At 37.0% G+C, this 18,749-nt stretch overlaps 1 protein-coding gene across 2 annotated transcripts in view; it reads right to left on the minus strand.

The window, feature by feature from the left end:
* Window positions 1-924: 924 nt before the first annotated feature.
* The window catches only part of LOC139980290 (IgGFc-binding protein-like), a 157,216-nt gene continuing 139,391 nt past the window's right edge, over window positions 925-18,749 (minus strand). For both annotated transcript variants that reach the window (XM_071991838.1, XM_071991837.1), the window contains 14 exons: window positions 18,101-18,229; window positions 16,676-16,825; window positions 16,093-16,216; window positions 14,724-14,900; window positions 13,641-13,843; window positions 12,887-13,082; window positions 12,195-12,329; window positions 10,981-11,364; window positions 10,074-10,219; window positions 9,704-9,852; window positions 7,695-7,785; window positions 3,416-3,565; window positions 2,510-2,714; window positions 925-2,286 (listed from right to left, as the gene is read on the minus strand). In XM_071991838.1, the coding sequence (XP_071847939.1) occupies window positions 1,943-2,286; window positions 2,510-2,714; window positions 3,416-3,565; window positions 7,695-7,785; window positions 9,704-9,852; window positions 10,074-10,219; window positions 10,981-11,364; window positions 12,195-12,329; window positions 12,887-13,082; window positions 13,641-13,843; window positions 14,724-14,900; window positions 16,093-16,216; window positions 16,676-16,825; window positions 18,101-18,229 (2,583 nt within the window). In that variant the 3' untranslated portion in view covers window positions 925-1,942. The remainder of the gene's footprint in view (window positions 2,287-2,509; window positions 2,715-3,415; window positions 3,566-7,694; window positions 7,786-9,703; window positions 9,853-10,073; window positions 10,220-10,980; window positions 11,365-12,194; window positions 12,330-12,886; window positions 13,083-13,640; window positions 13,844-14,723; window positions 14,901-16,092; window positions 16,217-16,675; window positions 16,826-18,100; window positions 18,230-18,749) is intronic.

Genomic DNA, 18,749 nt, shown 5'->3' on the forward strand with positions numbered 1-18,749 from the left:
GTTGTATTTTATCTTTTCATTGTTCTCAAAATATAGACTTTTTTTCGAAACTTTGACTTTCCAATATCAAACGTTCCCACTATACTTTCTCCAAATATTTCATTTCAAATTTCCACTATATTCCCCAAATTGTTACTATTGGTGTGAAAAGTTTGACTTTAGTTTAAACATTTCACTATTTTACTTCAAAATATTGATTTTCTTTAAAAAAAATTCTTTGCACAATTGTGACTCTGAAAATTTGAAATTACGTGTTCATGGTACTCAGCTGGAATTTTAAGGCTATTTAATTACTCATCTTCGCTTGGTATCCAAATTGTGACTTTTATGATGAACTTTTCATATACACTGCTGCACATTTGGCATCATTGAAAATTTTACAATTCATGCTGCAATTTTCACTTTTGGTTACAATGTTTAGAAGAACATCAGAACTTTAATGGATTATGGGCCATTTGAAATGAAACTGAGTCTTTATTACCAGGCGATCCAGTAGTTGTTTGCATGATGCTGTAGGTTACTAATATATAGAAACATTTAAGCGACTAACAGAGATGGAAAATATTCTTGAATGACTCTCCAAAAGGTGTGAGAGGGGAGTGGGAAAGGGGACACAACACATCAATGTTCCCCTATGCCAAATTGACACCCATGGGGGTAAGGGATGGGGGAGTTGTCAAGGTAACAGATATTTAGCCATCTGGATTGCCGATTGGGGACATCCATACACAGATTTAAGAGTCTGGAGAAGTATTCTAATGAATCACACCCTTTCCAGTACATCCACTCTCACACACACCCTTACCACCACCCTAACACCCCCCCCCCCCAACCCAGACACACACACACAATTGAAAGTCCACCTGTGACTTCTGTTAAAATATTGAAATGAGGTTATCTATGAAACAGTCAGAAAATGGGCAGTTGGAATATGCTTCTTTATTTGAATGAATAAAAGCTAAGGTTGAGGATATACATGTAGTTTGAAAGAATTAAGTTTCAAAATGCAGAAACTCCTTGAACAAGGCCTGCTTGATCCCAGTTTGAATAGGTTACCATAGAACCATAAAGAAAAAGATCTTGTTTCTGACTTAAGCAAGATACATATATATATATATTAAGAATTATAATAAAATGAAACTAAATGAACTTTTTTTCCAGGTTGATGGTAAGACTGATCAACTACCAAGTATTACATGATCCCACAACTTGATTTTAATATTTTACCTACAAATGAAGAGAACATAGGTTCTCAAGAAATGACAAAATATACATTCCTGGCTTGATTAAAACATCCAAAAACACTTATTTTATTATTAAGAACAACGATCTCCCAAAAGTTGAAGATAAGAGCAAAAACAAATGAAAATGGAGAGAAAAAGAAGCCAATCTTCTACCAAAAATTTTATACTCTTGATTAAAGTCTGCAAAATTACTACATACACCATCATGAAGATTATGTCATTACTAAGAATTGAATATATTAAGTTTACCAAAGATATGAAGATGCATCATTTATAAAGTACTGCAGTCCTTTTGTTTTTCATTTCGTTCCGTTATAATATGCATTTATGCAAATGATTAAAACGTGACACATTATTCTAACAACAAGAACACTGACAGATTTAACGACATTACATATGATCATTTTTGCAACGATATGAGGGTATCTTCGAATTGGCTTAACAGGTTGACTTCTGAAGACACCTTTTATCATTGTGGATGATACTAAAACTCCAGCAGCCCTCCCAATCTTCCTCAGATTACCATAAAATGTTGCATCATCACACCAAGTTTTCCATCACCATCACAGAGATAACTTAAAAGATGTTTATAAAGTAAAGAAATAAACTTAAACAACCTTTGTCGAGGACAGTTCTCAAGAGGTATACCTAAATGTAACTTGAGTTTAATTTATATTAACTCTCATTCAAATCAATGCTTAGCAATTAGATTGTCCTTTTTTGTCCTTCTTAGATTTGTTCTCCTGTTCATCTCGAGACCAAGACAGAGAAAAGACGTTGTCCTTGTTGCCAGTGCTGTCGTCAAGGGGAACCCTTCGAGCAAAGATAGAGTCCTTATCCCTGTCTTCAGCTTTAACCATTTCCAAGGATTCAGGGAGGTTATCCGTCGGATAGCTGGGTGAAGCTGGGTCAAACTTGGCATTGAGCGAGTTGGTCTGTCTCTTGTAGTATGTGTAAATGGTAATGGTGAGCCCAATAGCAACGACCATCAAAATCACAACTAGAGCCGTCAACAGGTATGTCAAAGGACTGCTGCCTGCATCTATGCAAATATAATGTTTAATACTTAGTAAAAGCAATGAAACTTGACATCAATTCTTGGGGGAGACTAGGACATAACTTTTACACTCAGGTAAAAAATCACACCTTCAACCACCCCTTTTCACTTCCCCCTCCCCTCCCCTCCCCACCCTCCCCCACCCACTTCCCTGCAGTCAAAATTTAATAGTAGTTGTCTTGAAACACTAATTAAAAGAAGCACTTACCAGTATTCTCCGTTTCCACTACATTAACATCGGGACCAGGCGGTCTTTCTACGGAAATTCTGTCATTTTCACCTCTAACATATTCCACCTCGGACACGTAACTAAACTTAGCCATTATTTCAGCAGAAATTTGTGGGAATAGATCATCAAGCTGCTTGATTGCCTCTTCCAATTCTTCCTGAGATTTCACATGTGATTTAGCGGCCTGATGTAGAAGGAAAATAAGGAAAAATAGTCTACATGTAATACTTCAAGAAAATTTGACTTTCTTGTATGAAGTCTTAAAATAGACATTTCAAAATGCAGAGATCCCAAGAGATACTCCCACTGATTACTGGCTTTTAACAAAGTTAAATCTGCAGCTAGTTCTAGCTAGGCTGAAAGGTTCTAAAGAAGGCAAACCAATTGCAATGTTCAGTCATTAGAAAAATGTCAATTTCTGCTTGGGACTTCTACACATAAACTCATTTCTGTCCGTATCAACTTTTTATAACACAGAGAGTCTAAATAGCTATGAAAACAAAACAGAATAAAACACAGCCTTACCGGATATAATTGAATTTTAAAAAAAATTGTATTTCTAATTAAGTTTGCCAGTGAAACAGGCCAAATATGCAATACTACCTTTTAGGGCAACCCAGTAATTCAAACTAGGCAGCCTCACAGAAAGAAATAGCTTTGAATTAGCAGAAAATAATGTTTTCCTCACATCTAAAGTCTATGGGAGATATTACAGGTACATAAACGATTGAAACATTGATTATTTATTAGCTTCTAGGTATGCATTAATTAATTTATGGTCTAATTCATTAACCTTAGGCTTAAAATGAAATGATTGGATATTAACCTGTTTTATCACTGAGAAAAAGAAGTAAAGAGAAAAAAAATAAAGGAAGCGTTGCTTACAACTCGAACTTCAACTCCTGGTATATCTTCAGCAGCTCTCTTTCCTTGATTGGACGGGTCTCTTATAACACATTCAATAATCATACAAGGGGCTGAAATTTGTTCGAATACGAGACGGACATCAGAACAAAGAGAAACGATATCAGTTTGCTGCGGAGGGAAAATGTAACAATGGTTAATCTAGTGAAGTATTATCTACGTTAAAATTTACTTCAAAGCTGTAACCATAGAAACAGCTCTCATGATTTCTTTGTGGACACTACCAGACTGTGCACTGAAGACAGCAATTGACATTAGTGAACAAATCAGTTTACCGGTAAAACCACACTTCCAATTTATGACTGTTATGCCACAACAAATCCTGTGATTCCAGCAAGAAATCCAACGTTTGTATTTTCTTGGTCAACCTAGTGAACGGTAATCTCTATACTTCTGTCCTAGTCCACCAACCACCCATAGTGCAGTAAATTGCAATGTAGTTTGCAATTAATCATGACTGTTTTGTGATCCTGCAACTTATAAAGATGGTAGGGCATTGCAAAACACTGTTAAGAAAACCATGCAACTATATAGCATAAATTCAATCTGCATCGCCCCAAACTTAATCAGTGTCTGAATTTTGGTTGTTTGATAGGATGGTCCGAAAATACATTGATATTTATTTAACAGATGGTTGTGTGACAACCCTTTGTCAGTTCAAAGTGAAAAAGCTAATTCCTAGACAAGAGAATGCCACTGTAAACAGACATTTTATGAATGAATGAAGGGTAGGGCATTGCAAAACACTGTTAAGAAAACCATGCAAATATATAGCATAAATTCAATCTGCATCGCCCCAAACTTAATCAGTGTTTGAATTTTGGTTGTTTGATAGGATGGTCCGAAAATACATTGATATTTATTTAACAGATGGTTGTGTGACAACCCTTTGTCAGTTCAAAGTGAAAAAGCTAATTCCTAGACAAGAGAATGCCACTGTAAACAGACATTTTATGAATGAATGAATGAAAGTTTATGCACAACCACTACCTTGCAACACAAGATTTGCACGGTCGTGCTGAAACCAAAATACAAAACTGGAGAAATTTAACAATTACAAAATAACATTACTTCGCATTTAACTTATTGAAATAAGTATCATGATTAACAAAAAGATAATGTTTGAGAAGTTTCTTAAAGCGGTTGATAGAAAGAATACTGCAAAGTTCGAAAGGAAGAGCATTCCACAATTTAGGTCCAGATTTGGCAAATGACCGATCCCCATACACAATCAACGTCTTAGGAACAAGGAGAGTAGCAATGGAAAGAGTAAAATTAACAATAAGATCTCTTAAGTAAATAGGCGCTGAACCATTAACACAGTTGTAAACAATTAAAATGATTTTGTAGATGATCCTTTCACGAACACGAAACCAGTGCAGTTCCAGAAAGAGGTCAGACACCCCATCTCTTTTCCTCCTGCCATAAACTAATTTAGCTGCACAATTCTTTACAGATTGTAATTTATTCAAAAGCTTAATTTCAATACCATCATATAAACAAAATATAATCAGGCTTGGACAAAATTAAAGCAATAATAAGAATTTTCAGTTGATCAAAGATTAAAAAAGGCTTAAGTTTGGCAAGTTTGCGAAGGGAAAAAAACAAAAAGAAACAGTAGTAGAAATTTGTTTGTCAAAGATTCAAACCAGTATCAAGCCAGAAACCGAGACTTTTTGAACAATTGCCAAATCTAATGCAATCATTCCTACCTAATTTGCTATTCTTCTTTGATGGGGGCAGTGTTCTGAAAATGTTGTGGTTGAACTTATGTAGGGACATAACTGTGAAAATAACAGTTTTCTGTGAAAAATAAATTTCTGTCTTCTAATCAAATCATTCGACAATTGAACAGAGGTATACATCTATAGCATCTTGTGCAATCTGCAGCTGAGGCAGATGGTCAAGAAATTTGCTGACCATGGTTATGCAAATTTGTTATTTTACCCACAGCACTGCTATCTTTAGTTGTTTTTCAGATACATATATATATCTATACATAAATGCCCCACCAATGTAAATGTCACGTGAAACACTGTCAGGGCCCACAATAATAATTTCAGTCTTATTTGGATTAAGACAGAGAAAATGAGAGTTCATCCAGGCAGACAATACAGAGAAACACTGCTGAATGTCATGATGAGTTAGAACTTTGTATTGGAAATTAGGTGAAAATGACTAGTAAACCTGGGTGGTCATCAGTATAACCTTCAATCTCAAAACAAAGTTTTTGGATTTCTATGTACAAAGAACGAATATAAATATTAAACAGAACAGGCTCCAGAACGGACCCCTGTGGAACACCATACATAATATCGATATAACAAGAAAAACTACGGCCAATTTTAACTCTTTGTGATCTTCCGGTGAGAAATGATTTTATCCAGTAAAACTTGAGAATAATTTGTGTAGGTTTGGATGATAAATGACGTTGAGATCTACATCCTGTGTCAGAGAAGATTTGATCTGCATATATTTTGACTCCAGCAATCTATTCAAACATTTACAGTCTATGTGCATACAAGGCAAGGGGACTGTGTTTCTAAGGAACAGCAAATCCCTGTTGTCTTCTTATTGCATCTATGTACATTGTGTTCAGTCTTGATAAGTTATGCGCATCCCAGCTGCAGTTGGATAGTTTGGAAGAAATTTTCAAAATGGCAATTCTGGAATTGATAATGGAGGTAAACAAATGTACCACTTAGCTAGATTCCATGCTCCATATAGCTTCACCAGGAATGTGGTACCTGTGAGATCATGACATTAGTTGTTGTACAATACACATTCAAGGAGTACTATAAGAGTTAAAGGCTACAGGGTAGCGCATAACATCACATGACCCTCCATTGTTGAAATGGGATTTTTTTTGCGTCTCCTCATTGACGTAATCTGTCCAGATTTAGGTTTACCTAGGTTAAATATGAATGTGAGAGACTGACTTCGGTCAGCTTGCGGCTTTGATAAGCCAGTTAGGCTTCTTCGCAAGTTCCTGCTTGCAGGAGGATCTAATATACATACATACATACACACATACACCCACACACGCATACATACATACCTCAATGAGCCTATAGGTAGACAGAGTAGAAGCCTACTAAGTAAATGCCCTAGTGTTACAAAGGTTGTAACACAAACGATGGTTACTATTGTACTAAAGTTTAATAGCAGGCAGCTGCCAAGAAACACCTTGGTAGGTCTGTAACTATAGCAGCCCAGAACTAATAACACTGTTGACAGTAGGCAATAGCACACTTATATCTCATCAAGACCACACTGCCTTTATAGTGTGCCAAAATATAGATGAATTCAAAAAACTAGTCAAAACCTTTCTATTTAGATCTGCATTCCATTAACTGTGCTTTCTATACTATATATTGTCGCATTTTCCATTTTGCGTTTATAGCGCTTTTAAAAATTTTCACATTTTATATATATTTTAAATTTTGAGAACTTGTTTGTATCATTTTCGTTTTTCCATTTGCAGTTTTTATACAATTTATTGTCAGATTGTATATAACAAATTTTCTACCCTTTTTATACCTTACATTATCGATTTATATATTTGTATATCATGTTTGTTTGTATTTTACTGTAAAGCGCCTTAGAGCAATTTCTGATTGGATAAGGCGCTATAGAAATTTTGTTTAATAATAATAATAGCACCATTGAAACGTTATTTTACAGTCGTATCTCAGCAGTGTGTTTGATTGTTAGTAATTGTCTGTCAGTTCAATCATGGTCCATATGATAAGTACGGACCTCACACCAGAGATCAGGGTAAAACCTTTGAGTAGTATTTCACAGAGCTTTGACTTTAAAAAGTTGCAAATTTAAACATGTTAGAAGAAGTTCTAATCGGAGACTCGCATTATCTTTGACATGGCTTCAACAAAGAACAAGTCAATTGAGAGACCCGAGTCGTAGGAAACAGACTTCCCATTGAATGAGGTACGTACATCCGGGCCTAGTTTACAGGGAAAAGTATGAAGGATGCATGCACCTACTATGTATCAGTGAGGTAGTCAGCCTTTATTAATTAGCTATAAAAATTTTAATTGTACTTGTACATGTGTGAAGTGATCCAGCTATGAACTCACAAACAATTATATAAAGCCACTAAATGATGTTGTTTCTTTAATCACCTGGGTATGTAGTTGTTTAAAACTTGAAAAACAATTGAAAAACCAAAACCTAAAAATGGTGAAATAATTGCAAACTGTCAAATTAATTGGCTACTCACTATCACAGAATTTTCATTAAAGTTAAGATCTACTTGTCGGCACAGGATGTCAAAGCTGCAGAATTCTAGGGAATCTCCACTGGAACAAACTCTGCAAGATGAGAACATTGAATGACAATAACATGAGTTAATGAACCAGATTTCTCCCCATCACCCCCCCCCCCACACCCCCACTCACTTCCCATGATAGTTGATCATTAGATTTCAAAGTGTCTATTGTGTTGTTCAAGGAAAACAAATATCGATTTGTGTACAGGAATACTAGTATATTGACCATGTTGTTTCTTCTGTTTTAGATGGTACTATACAACAAAGTATATCTTGAGGAGGGTGCAAAACAATATCAAAACATTACAATGTCCAACTATCACGTCAATTTGTCAATGAAAGCCAAACTCTACATCCTTGTTTCATTGTTTCAATCATAAGATAGTTATAGAATAAAGATGCAACAGAAAGAGGTGACAATGTTTTGTAATGTCATCATAATTATCATATTGAACCTCAAACAAATACTGAATTTCACATGAATGTTGAAAAATGTCTCTATTGTTTGTTCCATTCCTTAAAAGTAAAACTTGGTCAGTTGCTTCACAATGTTGTTTAATTAGGATTAAAAATGGGTAACCTAGGGGTGAAAAAAAGGGATAAACATATACCCAATTTACTGAATACCTTGGCTCTAAAGAGAGAAAAAACCAAAGCCAATCTCAGAATTGCCAAATCCAGACATTTCCATAAAATCTATCATGTTTAGAATGTTTCTTCATAGGATTCCAATTCCAGTGACCTAAAAATCACATCCCCATCACTGTATCAAATTTATTAAGTTTTCTTCTTTACTCCTACCTAATTTGCTATTCTTCTCTGAAAATGTTGTGGTTTAACTTATTTAGGGACTTAAGCAAATTATGTAAATTGACCAAAAGATTTGAATGAACTATGAGTTTAATGAATTAGCTGTTGGTGGAATCGCTTGCAGTGGCAACTGTGATCATAACTGTGAAAATAACAGTTTTCTGTGAAAAATAAATTTCTGTCTTCTAATCAAATCATTCGACAATTGAACAGAGGGATACATCTATAGCATTCTGTGCAATCTGCAGCTGAGCCAGATGGTCAAGACATTTGCTGACCATGGTTATGCAAATTTGTTATTTTACACACAGCACTGCTGTACCTATCTTTAGTTGTTGTTCAGATACATATATATATATACATATATGCAGGGTTATAGCTAGGAGATTGTGAGTGCTGGTTAAATAAATTTGCGAAGCGTAGCGAGCGAAGCTCTCGCATCTCACGGCCAGGGGTCCAGGGGCCCGCTTAAGGGCCCCTGGTGGGGTCCAGGGCAAGGCCCCGGTGGGGGTCGAGGGTATTTTGGTAAATAACAAAAAAAGGTGACGTTATTATCATGTTTTACGGCAAGGGAAAGATAAATTTGTTAGTTTTGTTGTATTTCACAGGCATTTTACTATTTTTTAGTGCCGGCCGGTGGACTGTTTATTCACTTCCAATGCCGGCAGGCAGGCGTGAGTGGCGGTTACCATCGGCCGCCGCCGGCCGGCGTGGCTATAACCCTGCATATATGTAAGGCAAAATATGTCACCAATATATAAATATATATATATATATATATATATATATATATTTATATATATATATATATATATATATATAGCAATGTTGACTAGACTATAGAGCGGAGTTGGCAAGTGCAACTGCAACTACCACCCGATTACATTTTTACCATGAGCATTTAAGCATGTTTATCTTCTTCGCTATTGCATCTTGAATCACTATATTTTGCAAGGAGCCATCTTATTAACACAGCCATTTAGCCTTGCTGAACTAGCAATTTTCTTACAGTATTAATATTTTACTTCCATTCGGTCTGGGACACATTAATAGGGACCAGCATATTGGTCATGCTGTATACTTTAACCTACAATAGTGTGATACTGCAGTACTGATGACCTTTAAATTATGATTACATTGAAACTACTAACTCGTTTGTTATTCCAGGACAGTTAGCCCCGAGACAAGTTGGTAAAAGGCACATGGATCCAGCCAGTGCAGCACAATCTGTATCATCTGTACAGGATCGGCCCCGGACCAACTCAGCCTGATTATTCAAGGTATTATCCAGGGCTGTTTGCTGTTGATAAATAAAAGAGCTTTCACTATAAAAGACATTCAACTACAGCAAAAAAGAGATTCCTTCTCCTTCTTTTCACATGTGAATCCATAGATGATCTTCCTGTGGAATACAGTAATCTGTTTTTGTTTATCAATCACCAATCCAAAGATGCACTTTTAGGGATCATTGTTTACAAAACCACAGCAATGAATCTGTAAATGTAGGATAAAAATACTCACATCTGTCACTTGGCATATTATCTGTCCACTGTTGCAGATGCAAGTTTCACAGCTACTGATTACAAATGGAGCTTGATCTGGTATGGTCCTCAAGCCCACGCCATCAAAACAATTGTTAATGGTTCCATCAGGTACTGGTCCAGCCACTACATTAGAGGTTAAGGAGATAAAGAAAGGAGGGGGTGTGTCTATTTTTTCTTGCAATGTTATCCAAATATTTTATTTTCAAGGCTACATAAATAACAAAAGAGCTTCCCTTAATTAAAGCCAGCATAGTGTGATCTTACCAACAGAACATCTACTAATCTAAAGAGAAAGCAATTTATTAGTTTTTAAAAAGTTGACAGCAACAACCCTCACACCTCCCCCCAGCCCCCCCCCCTCTTCCCTCCTGTGAGGCTGTACTATGCCCCAAGAGATCCCAACCTGAATCAACCATAGACTGTCATGATCTAGTATTAAGATGCAATCTTGAAACTCTACATGTGTGGCTGATATAGAGTACACATAGCTACTGTTTTCTGTTCATGACTGCCAGGGTGCTCTTTTGTAACATGCAAAGTTGTTTCTTCTCCATTGGTTGTCCACTGGCTGTTGTCTTAAGCACACACACAACCACCCACCCACACTCACTGCCAAATAATTGCCAGTTGAGAATATGTTCATCTTGAGTTTAACTGACCTCAGTACCTAACACTAGAGATCAGCATCATTTATTATAAAGCTATAACCCTTGTCTAAGTGTCAGGGGGGGGGGGTCTAGGGGCATCATAGAAGGTCAGCATCATCCATGTAAGGTGGTCACAGTACAAGAATCATAACGCCAAAGGCCTGAATGATTGATATTACTCTAATTGCTCTACCAAGGTGTTTGCCTCATGACAGAGAATATGATCACAGTACTTACTGCAGTTCACATCAATGTCAAATCCATTTACACTAAAGGCACCGTCAGTTACGAAGTAGAACCACATTGCATCCGTTGCAAAGAGCAGAGGCTCCGGAAACCCTTTTACACCACTAAAAGCTTGGACCCCTGGTGGGAGAGGTTGCCCGGGATCTCTTGCTATGGGCAGCAGCTGGTCGAGAGGTTGTTCAGGGAAACCCACACCCACAAATAGGAAATCCCTTTCAGTCTCTGTGACAAACTCGTTGACACTCAACCGAATGTAGGTCGAGCCAGGACAGTAGAACTGACTAAAACGTCTGTCATCTTCTGGATACGCATCAGGGTATCCTGGTGAAGTCATGCCAGATAGGGAAGTCCTTGTCAAACTGGTTGGTGTTGTACCTGTTTGAAAAAGCGAGACAAAGTGTCATTCAAGTTATTAAGAAAATCAGACTATGAATAAAGCTTGAAGCTTCTCTCGCTCGCAGGTTTGATTAGCTTGGACTGATCAGGGACAGCGGTAGAAGTAGGTCCACACAAGTAAGGACATCCTCACACTGGATAACTAGCTACTGTGATTTAATTCAGAGAGTAGTAACCATCTAGATGATCTATTTTTGTGTCAAATCATAACAAAAACTCAAAACAAAACAACAACTGTGACAAAAGAAAGTTAACATTTTGCGATAAAAATTCAGAAAGATATTACACTTTTATCTCAAAACTTGATATTTTCATCTGCAAATTTTGACTTTCCTATGTCAAAAGTCTGACTAATGATCTCAACATTTTGACTTGTTGTCGCAATGTTTTGACTATTTATCTCAAAATGTTGACTTGTTGTCTCAAAATGTTGACTTTTTAACTTGCAACTTTGTTGTGTTTAACAGCAGACTAGCAATTAGCATGTCGATCAGTGGGGGGGGGGGAGATGGTGGGGTGGAGGGGAGTGGCATGTGGATGACAAGCAAACAGTTAGGGCAGACCACTTTGATGTGGTCTTGGCAGCTTCATCTTTAGTGCATATCACATGCAAATTTAGGGACAGAGGGACTAAAGTCATTCCTCCCCCCCCCCCCCTCCTACACACACACGCAAACACACACAAAGATGATAATTTTGGTATCAAATTCACTAAATTGTGATATAACTTGTTTTAAGATAAATTGTACATTTCAAGGTTTACTGAGTTTTTAGCTATGTTATTAGTCTTACATAGTATGGATACATACCAACTTGCTGGGAGCAGTTCTGGCCTACAAAGCCTTGTGGGCAGACACAGAAGAAATCAGGGTTGTCTGGTGGGTTAACACTGGTTATACGTGTTTCACAGACGCCATTATTGCTGCAAGTGTCAATTCCACATCCTGAAGGAAGAATGTCACATGATACAGACCTATATTAAAACATTTGAGTTCAGCCTCTTACATATTGGACATACTATTTTGACAAATTCTTTTATACTTTTTGCCTTTCCATGACCTCTTAGGTAGACAATTATACAAAATACACAACATAGTTACAACTCGCACTGATAACTGTGGTATTTAGTAACAGTTCTGTATGAATTGTTACATTATTCCTTTAATTTCTAACATGTTATTAGAGTTGATGGAAAAGAGAAAAGGAAATATAAAGCTGGAACGGGATGCGAAACCAGGGACCTTCAGGTTTATACCAGCCCAGCGCTCTACCAACTATTGTTGACAATCCTTGGTATAGCTATTTTGTTTGCAGAATATGTAGTCATATATTCATAATTCATATATGACAAGCTGAATTTCTCTTGAAAGCCCATCCCTGCCGTTTTCTGGGTCGTATTGAATGAAACTGTTTATGCATTTACACGCAAGTGCTTGGTATTAGCAGTAAATATTTGGCTCTATTTACAACAAATGGTTTTCAATATTTATAGAAATCTTACCTGGTAGGAAGCAAGAGAACCCATCTCCAACAAAGCCCAAATCACAAACACATGCTGGTACACCCACTTGAATGGTACATTGTGCATTACTGCTACACTGGAGGCCAAACTCACAATCGGCCAGTGGATCGAAGACTCCAGTAGCAGGGCAGAGACATCTTGTGGAGCAATCATTAGAGGAATATACCTGATTCCTCTGTAGAGAATAGAAGACATTTCAGGTGGAATTAAATGTGTGAGGGCAAAAGGGAAGAATGATAGATTGGGATTCCATGAAAGGGTGTGGGTGCAACCTGTCCCACATATCCACCCTAACGCCTCTTCCCCCTTTGCATTGCATAGACAAATGATGGGCAACAGAATTCTGTTGTTCCATATTCTGTGGTCCCATTGCATAGACAAATGATGGGCCATTAAATAGAATAAGAAAACAAAATAAAACATGCAGGCATCCAGGCACAAGGCAGCATAAAGTAAACACCCAAACAGAACATTCACACTGTACATACTACAATTAATGTCTATTAAACCAGACCACTTACCGCAAATAAAACACCACTTACAGTACATCCACACTGTACTTTAGCTGACTGGTCCAGACCAGAACAGTTACCACAAAGTATAATACACCACTAACAATAAATCCACACTGTATTGCAGATTATGTTCTTGACTGGAACACTGACGGCAGAGTAACTACCCACAAATACATCCCCAATTAACTGCAGTTCAAATTCCTGTCCGAAACACTTACCGCAAAATAAAAGCCATTAAAAGTACATCCACAATCTGCTGCTGGAATACACTGTGTACCTTCCAGGAGGAAGCCGTTAACACAGGTGCAGGCCTCAACATTGGGCAACGGGTCATTGATTTGTGTGGGATTTGGATTCGCACAAGAGGGAGGATTAGCAGGAGCATTGATGTCAAAGAAGGAGTTCGTTGGACAATTTATCACTGGTGAAATATTTATAAAAAGCAGAAATAGATACAAATGCATTGGATGATATCATATTTAAGACATAATTCTTTGATAATATCATATAACAGACATAATTCTTTGAACACTCTCTGCAAACTAGTACCTATTTACTACTTTAAGATGAACATAAGAAACTTGGTCCCAACAGCTTTCCTTCCCCAGATGCTTTTTCTTGATGGTAAATGTAATGGGAAAGGAAAGTGAATGGCAGGGTTGAGGAAAAAGGATTGAAAGTTCATTACTTCTGTGCATATGAAACAAGCATGATGTGTATATATTATATATATTGTACATATTAAGAACTATATAATTACAGTTGCTATTCCAAACTTGCCAATATCACTCAAGGTTCATGATCTCCGCAATAGAATAATAATATTTATATTTCAATTTTCAATTTCTTAAAAGACATGTGTTGTCCTCTTTGTACACATTTATTCAGCCTTTGATTAAAATTGGTCATATTCTGTGGGTTAAGTTCAAAAAGCAGCTATATTTGTAGGCACAACAAATTTATTCACGAGGAACTCTTTAACCCCTTCCAGTTTTATGGGACAAAACTGCACACCGGCGAGTGCATTTTTCCCCTCCCTTTCACTTCCAAAATTCAGTCTAATTTATGTCAACTCTTGTGATTTGGGGGTGCTATCTACAGCACTGACCACACATTGACATAACATCTGTCACATGTTTCCATCGTTTTTCTTCTTTATTATTTTGAAATGTCTGTGAATTGAACAGCCAGGGATCACAAAAGTGTTTCAGGATAAAATAACAAATTTGTTGAATATGTGAATACAAGAGTTGAACTCTGCCTACATGAAGAACGATATTAAAAGTAACTATGATGCTTACCACAGTTTGTATTTTCCCTCCAGTTCGGGATAGTTATGCTGTTATCTCTACACCACTGAGCATAGGTAGCAATCACTGCACAGGGTTTACTTGCATCAGCAGACCTACACAAGTCTGTTCGGCAATCCTGATAAAATGGACTTGGATTGACCGTAGAGAAGCAGGTGGCAAGGGCGCCTGACAGCAATATAGGAGCAAAAATGGAAAAGAAAGTAGTGATACCAACCACTTGCAGGTAACCAGATAAACAATTTTTTGCAGTGCATTTCAAAACCTAATATCTCTGGGGGAATATGATAAACATCTTATGCCATGATACTGCATGCCATATGGCATGCAGTATCACAATGCCATCGACTATCAGATGTTATATGTCCTGATAATACCATCCTCAGACTAAATACTCCGAGAGTAGGGGCAGCCTCACACCCAGGGCAGTACATAGTGGTAGAGGAGGGGCCATATAATAGTGATGGGAGGAGGGGCCATATCATAGTGATGGAGGTTGTGGTCAAGTGGTTGAGGCAGTGGACTTGTGGTCAAGTGGTAAAGGCAGTGGACTTGTGATCTAAGGATTACAGGTTCGAGCCCTGGCCAGATCATTACGTTGTGTCCTTGGGCAAGGCGCTTTATCTCCATTGCCTCTCTTCACCCAGGTGTATAAATGGGGACTTGCGAGGTAACTTGTAAATATAGTTGTTTGCGCCGGTTTGTGGCTGCACCCTATGGGAAGTCCCCCGGGGGACACATGGTTGTGGTGCACTGTGGTGCCCCAGGAGAGATTGATTGAATTGTGCACACTGGTGTGTAGGTGTGACAAGTTACCAATGACCAGGGTTAAAGTTGTAAAGTCGTGTGAGAAGGCCTTGGCCCTGAACAAGACTGTAAACCTGAAAATTTAAATTTAAAAGGGGCCATATAATAGTGATGGGAGGAGGGGCCATAACATAGTGATGGGAGGGGGGCAATATAGTAGTGATGGGAAGACAGATACAGACAGGTAGAAATACACACATAATTGCCCAAGATACAGACAGGTAGAAATACACACATACTTGCCCAAGATACAGACAGGTAGAAATACACACATACTTGCCCAAGACTGAATCTGATCTGATATCTATGAGTACATTTGTTCCAACAATCACAAAGCAGGCAATCCCACACAAATTGTTTGAATCAATCAATACTACAGAGAAAAAATAAAACTAGTAGTATACCCAATACTAATACACTGAACAGTTGCAGTGATACTTCTTAAATTCCTCTCAGAAGGAAGTACTTAACCTCTTCACACTCAACTGAAACTGAAGTGGATTACATGAAGATGAATGTTAATTAAGACTGTTGTAATTTTGTTAATGCTCACTTGCAGTATTGGTCACTAGCAGCAAGCTGCAGAGCCCATCATTGAGTGGTATGCATGCATTAGGACCATTGCTTGGTGGGTTGAAGCATATTGGTACCCGCTGAGTATCACCAAAGGTATTGATCTTAGAGGAAATAAATAGAAGAATATTATACCAAAAACCCTATATTTTAGATCTGATCTCTCATCATTGTAACAAAGTAAACACTTTAGCTAACACCAATCGATTTTGAATCCCTTCATTACATTTAAATGAGTGAAATGATCTTCTCAACTTGGTTCACTTATTTCTTCTCATTTTGTGAAGACATACAGCAAGTCTGAAGATAATGCTCTATAAACAGTGAGACTTATAATTGAGACACATCGACAGAGAAGAGTAGCATATGTTTCTTGTACATTAGTTCTTGTACAAAGAAACCAATATATTCGAATTTAACTTAAATTAAGAACATAATAATTACTCTGAATCTGTCTAAAGTGTGAGAGTTTAAGAGTGTCCAAAACAAGACAAAATTCACTGGTGTACAAAGGTATGCGTATCACTCCTTGTAATAAACTAAGTCTGATCAAGAATACATACCACTCCTTGACTCGCACCATTCAGTGTTGCAATACCATCTGCATCTCCACACAGACCATTCAGTGTGTTCCCAATTGTGGGGTATTTTACGTCTACTGCCCTCTGTGGACTGACTCGAACTTCATATCCAAGTGCAAAAGAGACAAATGTCTGGAAAAGGTGAACAGATTGATGATCAATAACTCAAAGTAGTACAACTGTGTGGGGACATATCATAACAACCATATGAAGACATTTTAAAATGACTGTCTGAGGACATATCATAGCAACTGTTAGGAGAAATTTTACAATAACTGTCTGAGGATATGTCATAACAAGTGAATGTAAATCTTTTACAATAACTGCCTGAGGACATATCATGACAACCATATGAAGACATTTTAAAATGACTGTCTGAGGACATATCATACCAACTGTTAGGAGATATTTTACAATAACTGTCTGAGGATATATCATAACAACCATATGAACACATTTTAAATTGACTGTCTGAGGACATATCATGACAACCATTTGAAGATTTTTTAAACTGACTGTCTGAGGACATATCATAACAACAGTTTTAGGAGACATTCTACAATAACTGTCTGAGGATATGTCATAACAAGTGAATGGAAATGTTTTACAATGACTATATCATAAGAACTGCATGAGGTCATCTTAGAATAACTAAATGAAGACATTTTACAATAGCTATATGGAGACACCTTACAACAACTCTATGGGGACACATTACAACAACTGTATGACAACATCACATAATAGCTGAATGTGAAAATTTTAGCACAATTCTTTGACGATATAGTATAAAAAATGTATGAGGACCTTCGACAACACATAATGAGGGTATTTTGATACAATTTAGTATTTGGACTTATCTAAAATAATGATTTTGAATACCCAAAACAACTGTAGAAAAATCATAATAAAAAGACATGACAACAATTTAAATAAAAGGATTAGTATGAAGACTACATCAACAAACAAACAGAGAAATTCATGAGAGTAACTTATAGTAACTAACAAGGAGATCAACTCGTAACAACTATATTAGTATTCATGGGAAGAAGTGTATGACGATCAAGTGTGCTATAGTATTTGATAGTTGCATGTTTGTTCCTTCTTGGACAGTAAGAGTACCAAACCATGCACAGAAATACAGTTCATACTGTTGAATAAATGTGACTACACTTGAGAGAAACCTCAGTTTAGCTAAAAGTTTTAAATGCAGCCAGCAAGCTACTACTGACCATAGCTGTTGAGTACATAAATTAACCTAAACCATGGTGTTACACCACCCCAACCTCCTATCCTATCCCCTATCATTGCCCCCAAAACCAATGACCTTATCAATCCCCATGAATATGCATATAACATTTTACACTTGTAATGCTATGAGATCTTGCTGAACATGACTATACTTACAACATAGCTGTTGAAACCGGCATTGTAGATCTGTCCTATATTTGAAGCAGCTGAAGGAGGTGTAACTAACAAATTATTCACCAAAACGGTGATGCCAGTGTTTGACAAAACGAATTCCACAGTATTACCCTGAAAGCAATACAAGGAGAAAATCAGATCTTTCATTCAGGTGCTAAATGGTTGTAAAAAAAAGGGTAAATTAACAATAAAGTGTACAATTCACAGAGACTTAAAGAAATTTTGTAGTATAGAAGAAAATGCAAAGTGAGCTGGAGGAGTTATTTCTCCAGACACCAAAAGCTGTCAAATTTTCATATATCTTAGCTTTATTTTTACAACACTCAAACTTAAAACGCTCTTGAGGAGCTCCATCTCAAACAAAGGTTACCCATTAATATAACAGTTTACCAGTTTTAGTTTGAGAGAGGGTAACGTGAAGCATTTTGAGTTTAGGTTGGAGAGTAGCTGTTTTGTTTAAAGTAAGCCTTGCACATACTGCAGCAAATTTGAATTTCAATATCTCAATAGGCTCGCAAATGGTCCATATTTGCCATCCTACATCTGCTATAAACTAAAAGATAGATAATAAAAAAAAACTGATATATTACAAACTTTACACATTTGCCTCTTTCTTAATACAGTTAACACT

Source organism: Apostichopus japonicus, chromosome 14, assembly GCF_037975245.1.
Source record: "Apostichopus japonicus isolate 1M-3 chromosome 14, ASM3797524v1, whole genome shotgun sequence".
NCBI classification, from domain to species: Eukaryota; Metazoa; Echinodermata; class Holothuroidea; order Aspidochirotida; family Stichopodidae; genus Apostichopus; species Apostichopus japonicus.